At 41.1% G+C, this 7,762-nt stretch overlaps 1 protein-coding gene across 1 annotated transcript; it reads right to left on the bottom strand.

Annotated features, from left to right (window-relative positions):
- Positions 1-4,249: 4,249 nt before the first annotated feature.
- klf2b (Kruppel like factor 2b) lies at positions 4,250-7,421 on the bottom strand. Its single transcript, XM_079875488.1, has 3 exons — positions 7,080-7,421; positions 5,379-6,228; positions 4,250-5,087 (listed from the first exon to the last, which is right to left on the bottom strand). The coding sequence occupies exons 1-3, from the start codon at positions 7,146-7,148 to the stop codon at positions 4,912-4,914; spliced, it is 1,095 nt and encodes a 364-aa protein (XP_079731614.1). The 5' UTR covers positions 7,149-7,421; the 3' UTR covers positions 4,250-4,911.
- Positions 7,422-7,762: the final 341 nt, after the last annotated feature.

Genomic DNA, 7,762 nt, shown 5'->3' with positions numbered 1-7,762 from the left:
TCCACTGGAATTGTTTTGGGGTTTTTTCTTGCCATTTCTTCCCAGAATCATATGTATATGTATATATATAAATAAGGTTTATATATAAGTATAAGGTTATGTATAAGTTAACTATGCGCGCACACACACACACACACATACACACACACACACTAACCAGACCCCTAAACATACCCATCACACACACACACACACACACACACACACACACACACACACACACACACACACACACTCTAACCCGACCCCTAAACATACCCATCACACACACACACACACACACACACACACACACTAACCCGACCCCTAAACCCTAAACCTACCCATCACACACACACACACACACTAACCCGACCCCTAAACATACCCATCACACACACACACACACACACACACACACACACTAACCTCACCCCTAAACCTACACATCACACACACACACACACACACACACACACACACACACACACACACACACTAACCCGACCCCTAAACCTACCCATCACACACACACTAACACGACCCCTAAACCTACCCATCACACACACACACACACACACACACACACACACACACACACTAACCCGACCCCTAAACATACCCATCACACACATACACACACTAACCCGACCCCTAAACCCTAAACCTACCCATCACACACACACACACACACACTAACCCGACCCCTAAACATACCCAACACACACACACACACACACACACACACACACACACACACACACACACACACACACACACTAACCTCACCCCTAAACCTACACATCACACACACACACACACACACACACACACACACACACACACACACACACACTAACCCGACCCCTAAACCTACCCATCACACACACACACTAACACGACCCCTAAACCTACCCATCACACACACACACACACACACACACACACTAACCCGACCCCTAAACCTACCCATCACACACACACACACACACACTAACCCGACCCCTAAACCTGCCCATCACACACACACACACACACACACTAACCCGACCCCTAAACCTACCCATCACACACACACACACACACACACACACACACTAACCCGACCCCTAAACCTGCCCATCACACACACACACACACACACACTAACCCGACCCCTAAACCTACCCATCACACACACACACACACACACACACACACACACACACACACACACACTAACCCGACCCCTAAACCTACCCATCACACACACACACACACACAAACACACATATTCTAAGGAAAATAAACATTGTTTGGAGACTATTAAGAACTATCATATATTCTGTACATTGTGAAGTAATTATATGTCAGATATTTATTGAATATTAATTTTTTTTGGAGTGAAATATGACCTTGTTTATGATATTCCTCTTTATTGAAATGTTTTGGTATTTATGCATTTGTCAGATACAAAGGTTTACAGTTTATCATTTCATTCATTATCTGGGAATAGAACCCGTGACCTTGACATTGATCCACAATATCAGGATTGCATTCAGGAGACATTAAGAGCCAATGCAACATGAATTAAAAGACAAATGTGACCCTGGATCACGTCACCAGTCACATGTCGCACGGGTATATCTGTGGCAATAGCCAACAATACATTGTATGGGTCAAAATTATAGATTTTTCTTTTATGTCAAAAATCATTAGGATATTAAGTAAAGATCATGTTCCATGAAGATATTTAGTAAATTTCCTATCGTAAATATATAAAACATGTATTTTTGTGAGTGAATGCAGCACAATCGCCAACATAAATGAACAACTTTAAAGGAGATTTTCTCAATGTTTTGATTTTTTTGCATCCTCAGATTCCAGATGTTCAAATATAATGATGTATAAATCTCAATTTCAAAAAACTGACCCATGTGACTGGTTTTGTGGTCCAGGGTCACAAATATGAAATAAAGAAGCTGCAGTGTTCAGGCCGTTTGCCTTCAGATCCAGAACATTCAGACAGATTGAGACTTTCAGATCAGGTGTGTGTGTGTGTGTGTGTGTGTGTGTGTGTGTGTGTGCGCACCTGCTACGCTTCAGATCTGCTCATTTCATGTCAGTGAGCTCAACTATCACTAATGCGTTAGTCCTGCTGTGAATCTCTAGTGTTGGACGAGCTCTTTTTCTCGAGTCTATCAGACCTTTGTCTTCTGCAAATGCTCTGTGAACGACTGTTTTTCCTGGATCCGCCGAGTAACACAAGCTGGAAGAATGAAGTCCGAGCTCGAGCCGGACTCAAATGGAGGCCTTGGAAAGATTGAGATCTAAGTGTGAAAATAATTTAACAGCTGCATGAATTTTAGCTTCGGTATGTTAATTACCCCCATTTGGAATAACAGGAAATTCCTGTGCGAGTTTTTATTTACTGAAGGCCGCTGAAAGGGCCGATGTTAAGATGGACAAATGAGCAGGGCTCAGGTGACAGAAACACAAGGCTTCAGCTCTTTCCTCATTTGTGTTTTTCTTCCCTCACCTACTTAACCATCCACACGTGCGCTTCATTCAGACGCTTCGCCAGACATTCTCGTCTAGTCTTTGGATTTAGTTGTGGTTTTAGTGCTGAGTGGTTAAATAGTGGGGTCAGGGATTACTGACCAACTCTATAGATGTGTTCAGGTTTCAGACATTTTACACAAAGTGAATTTAAAGTACTATTTATTTGCATAGTTTAAAACGTGTCATTGCATATATATATATATATATATAGTTGGGAGAATATCTCATCTTTAATAGATAGTTTTTGTATAGACTTTGTACTTTGCAATCTGTTAAATGCCGTAATCACAGTAAACACACGCTCCTTTATATTTGTTTTGCTTTGAAGGGGGAAAAAAGAGAAGCTTGTTTTCTGTTCATGTCAGATTGGTAGTAAAAGTTACTATCATCAGCACACAAAAGTGAAATGAGATTTCTGCTTCAGTTCACTGAGTCGGCTAATAATAGTCAGGATCACGTTTCTTCTTTTTCTCTTGAATTTGCGTAAAAGGGAACCTGTTATTTTGTTTTCACACATTATTCACTCATGCAGAACAAGCACAACTCTTATTTATTTTATTTATTTATTTATATATATGATGCATTGGTTTTATTTTTACTATTTATATAGCATTTTCATTATATATATCACATCACACATGCAGATCAAAAACAAGCAATTTACTTTAATATTTTTTTTTTCTTTAATATATATTTTAACACTTTTGATTCAATTTGATTACATTTTATATTATATATATATAGTTTTTTCACATTAAACTTGTATACTTTTAATATATTTTGCATGCACATGATGTATAATTGCATATTTTTTTATATAGCGTTTTAATTTTTTAATTTTAGAATGAATTGCACCATGTCAAAAAATATTTATATATGTTTCTACTTTTCTTAAAATGTAAAAAATAGCAATAATATACCATGAGTAGGCTAAACTTTTGACTTTTATATAAATAAATATTTTGTATGCAGATAATATGCAACTAACACATTCAATTTGATTACATTTTATTATATATATACTTTTTTCACATTGAACTTGTATATACTTTAATATATTTTGCATGCACATGATGTATAATTTAATAATTGCATATTTTTTTATATAGCATTTTAGAATGAATTGCACCATGTCCAAAAATATTTATACACATTTCTACTTTTCTTAAAATATAAAAAATAGCACTAGGCATGTCTAAACTTTTGACTTGTATATAAATAAACAAATGCATTTTTCTTTGTAAATCTCAAAATGTCTTTCCATCCCTGAGCGAAATGATCTTATGCTGAACAAATATTGGTATAAAATATGCAGATTTAGTATTCTATCTTCCACGTCCGACATCAAAGCACCAGTGGAGTCTCTTTGATGTGCGTGTGTTTTCCGTGTCTCTGGAGTCTGGGATCTTCAGCAGAGAGCGAGCGCCCCTCCGTCCAGACGGATCTAAATTCTCTCTCTGTAATTATGTAAATGTAGTGTTTGTATTTATAGGCAGAAGCCACAGGCTGCTGGCCTCAACCTGACGCAGCTGGAAAGCATCTTGGTCTAAACTATAATACGAGCTTGAGTGGGGGTTCAGGAATAGCACTCGTGCATCGGCCTTAAGAGTCTCCGGTTTCTGGGGACGTCGTTTTCCAGTCGCTTCAAAGGAGCCCATAATGAGAGACCAGCAACCGACATCATACAGGTCAGACTGAACATGACAGGCAATGACACCAGAGAAATATATATATATTCAAATTTAGTTTAATATTTACAATAAATACAGTACTTACAATATAAAATGTATGTACACAATCTTATAAAAAGCCAGGACTTCAAGCCCTAGTGCATACGGTGCTAGTGTACGACAGGGCCACTCGATGTGCCTTCGTTCGGGTAACACTTCACGACAAAACATTAAAAACAATTTGAAAGCGTTTATTAATGTTACTGTAACGAATCGATTGCTCATCGTTACCGCGTCAACTTAATTGTAAAGTGTTGCCAAACGTTTGAAAAGAAATGCTTCGTTCAGTACACATGCAATCAAGAGTGTATCAAGAATGAAAAGAAATCAAATCAAACACATTTGAACACACAGCTCTGTTTGTTGCAAGGCAGTTTCAAGAGCAAAACATTGTCATCGTGCATTTTCCACTGGAGGTTTGCTAGTCGTCAGGCGTTGCACTCTTCGTGGCTTCAGAAAGGCACTGTTAAACATACACACACAGATTCATAGGACCAGCCCTTCAGGATGCTTTGTTTTACCCAAAAAGACCTTTAAAAAAAAAAAAAGAGCTCCGCGTAATCTATGTAGTACCAGCTACTTTGTTACAAAAGTATGATGATATATATATCTTTACGGACGATTGTCTTAAAGTCATTAAATAAGGCAGTGGATCCAGTCCTCACAGGTGTCTCTTCATATGCAGGGCGAGGTGGTCGGAGCGGGAGAAGGCGCGCTCACACAGATGGCACTGGAACGGCCGGTGGCCCGTGTGTTTCCGGAAATGACGCGTCAGCTCATCGGAACGGGCGAATTTCCATCCGCATCCCTCCCAGTTGCAGTGGTACGGCTTCTCACCTGATGAAACAAAGCGGGAGAGTCACGTTTAGGTGCTTTAAAAACACAAACGGGGGTTAAAGGTGCTGTGTGTCACTCTACTAAAGCATGAAATACCATAATATGTTTGAGGAGACATGCTAACATTCTCTGAAAAACACTTCTACAGCTAGTTATTTTACTAGGCTGGAATGTTTGTTATTGTTTTGGTCTGTGATACCAATTGAATTTGGACTGCAGTACCCATTTCGACCACTAGTTGTCATTCTTACACACTGCACCTTTAAAAGACGAGGTCAGACACGCTCTTACCGGTGTGTGTTCGGTGATGTGCCTTCAGATGCGAGCTCTTGGTGTACGTCTTCCCGCAGCCGGCGAAGGTGCAGGTGTGTGTCGCGGTGCGCTTCCTCGGCCAGGTGCGCCGTCCTCGCTTGGGTTTGGACTCCAGTAGCTCCAGCGGGGAGGACGGCGGAGTCAGGAGAGCCCGTTGCATGTTGGGCTGCATCCCGATGGGCTCGTCGAACATGCCGAACTGGTGCGGCGCCGTGTATGGGAGTTGCATTTGAGCGTAGGTCGCCGGCGAGTGATGGAAACCCTGAGGAAACACGGATTGCCTCAGATGGGAGTCTTCCGGACTCAACGGGGGCGTCATATTCCCCGTCGCCTGCGGAGAGACGGCCAGTCTGGGTTGCTCGAAAGACATCATGCATGAAACGTTGCCCTCTTGTTTGATTTTTTGGCAGCTTTGCGGCACCATTCCCATCACCGGCCCGTAACCGTCCATCGGCGGCTCCACTTTGATATCAACAAAGTCCTGTCTGGGGAACCCAGTGGAGTTGATGACGAATCTTCCCTGAATCGTGCCGTCGTAGCCGTTGTCCACGTCGGATCTCAGAAGCTCGGCCATGAGGCTGTTCCCGTACGGAGGAGGGTCCGGAGACGCGTACGCTCCCGTCGAGTACAGGCCACACGGCTCCGCGTGAGACACGTATTCGGCTCCTGCCTCCAGAGGTCCTGTCGTGTTGGCCAGGATAAACTCCAGGTCCAGATAATTGCTCAGATCCTCGTCATCCTTGCGGACACGACATGTGTCCATGTTCTGTGCCACGTTGAGCTGAGGGCAGCTGCCCATCACGGGCTTGTCCTCCTCGCTTCTCCACCTCTGCAACACAACCGAGGAAATACCGAGGGTTACTCATACTGAAAGCTTTTTATGACGGTTCAATTCAGTGAATTCTAGATGTATGACTCTGTGATTGTCCGTTCAACACTTTAAATCACAGGACAATCTGCTAAAAAACATTCACGGGTATCTTTATCTCTTTTTAAGACAGAAATCACTTGTACATATAGATAGATGTACTTTATAAGCATGCATGGATGTATATATATGATATTTATCTTGTTTTACTATATAGGGAGAATTAAGAGTGATTGGGACACTTTTGGCCATTGAAATAACTTGGAAAAAGTGTCCTAATCAACCCCAATCCCTGTCAAACTGAATTGACTGAGTAAATGAGAAAATATATATATTAGATTTTGTGGAGATGGATTAGGACACTTTTTTGATTAGGACACTTTTTCCAAGTCATCTCAATGACCAGAAGTGTCCCAATCACCCTGAATTCTCCATACTATTTATATATATATATAGTAAAACAAGATAAATTTGACATATATACACATCTATGCATGCTTATTTGGTATATATGTAATTTCTGTCAGTCATCTTTATATATATATATATAACCAAGTTTTTAACATCATAAAACAAGATAAATTTCCCTTATAAGCACAATTTTAAATATTAACACGTTTTCCGCGAATGTATCTTCAATATATTTTGTCTAGTGCAAACTTATGCAAACAAGTGGAAAATATAATATACTCGCTTAGAACACGTATCTACCGCAGTTTTAACCACGCACGCGCTTAGGTTTCCCACATCACCCAAAAGCCCCTTAATTCACCTTAGTTTCAGAAGCGCATAAAAATGTGTCAAATACTTACATCCTCCCAAAATTTTTCCTTGTGGTGTGCAAACGTTGAAATCGAAGGCAAAAGGCAAGGTAAAGCCATTTCCAATTGTCACGGCTCGTATTGAGTTGTAGTTTTCTTCTGTGTTGCTGCACTTGCTCCTGAAGCGATGTATGTCAAACGTCGGTGCGCTTTTCCCTCGAGTGAACTTCCAGAGTCATGAACAAAGAGTGTCTGGCAGGAGCGCCTCCTACCTAATAAATACTGATCCTGGACCAATTGTGTGAGTGAAGGAAACCGCGTTCAGAGCTCCCAAATATAGTCGGTATATATATCTCACCGTGCGCTCTCTCTACAGGTTCACAGTGTCTCAGTGCAGGACTGCGCGCTCGCTCTCTCATTTAAGCGCTGGTGACGCGCGCGTCAGGGGCGCGGCTGAGAAGGGAGGCGTGTCACTCGCACTACCACTATCATCTGTATAGAACAAACACAAAACTGTAACCAAGGCGTTTCAACAAAAGCTCCAATTGATCCAAGTGTAATTCCAGTCTCCAAACAGCCTACGTTCACCCATGCGTAATTTAGACTCCAAATATATGCGCTTTCCAATGAAAGCAAGTGACTACACAATAAAGTTACATTTAGACTTCAGAAGTCAAATAAAGTTGTTTTTGCATGCTGATATGGCAATTTTCTGTACAATAGATTAGTAGGTG

The sequence above is a fragment of the Squalius cephalus genome, assembly GCF_949319135.1.
Source record: "Squalius cephalus genome assembly, chromosome: 7".
NCBI classification, from domain to species: domain Eukaryota; kingdom Metazoa; phylum Chordata; class Actinopteri; order Cypriniformes; family Leuciscidae; genus Squalius; species Squalius cephalus.
The sequence above is the reverse complement of the archived record's forward strand: the minus strand, read 5'-3'. Positions and strand labels throughout refer to the sequence as shown.

Excerpts from the sequence above, each read along its gene's own strand:
- klf2b (XM_079875488.1), bottom strand. The coding sequence starts at position 7,148 with ATGGCTTTACCTTGCCTTTTGCCTTCGATTTCAACGTTTGCACACCAC. Across the intron at positions 6,229-7,079 it reads AGGAAAAATTTTGGGAGGAT|AGGTGGAGAAGCGAGGAGGA; the intron begins GTAAGTATTTGA and ends GTTGTGTTGCAG. Across the intron at positions 5,088-5,378 it reads ACATCACCGAACACACACCG|GTGAGAAGCCGTACCACTGC; the intron begins GTAAGAGCGTGT and ends TTGTTTCATCAG.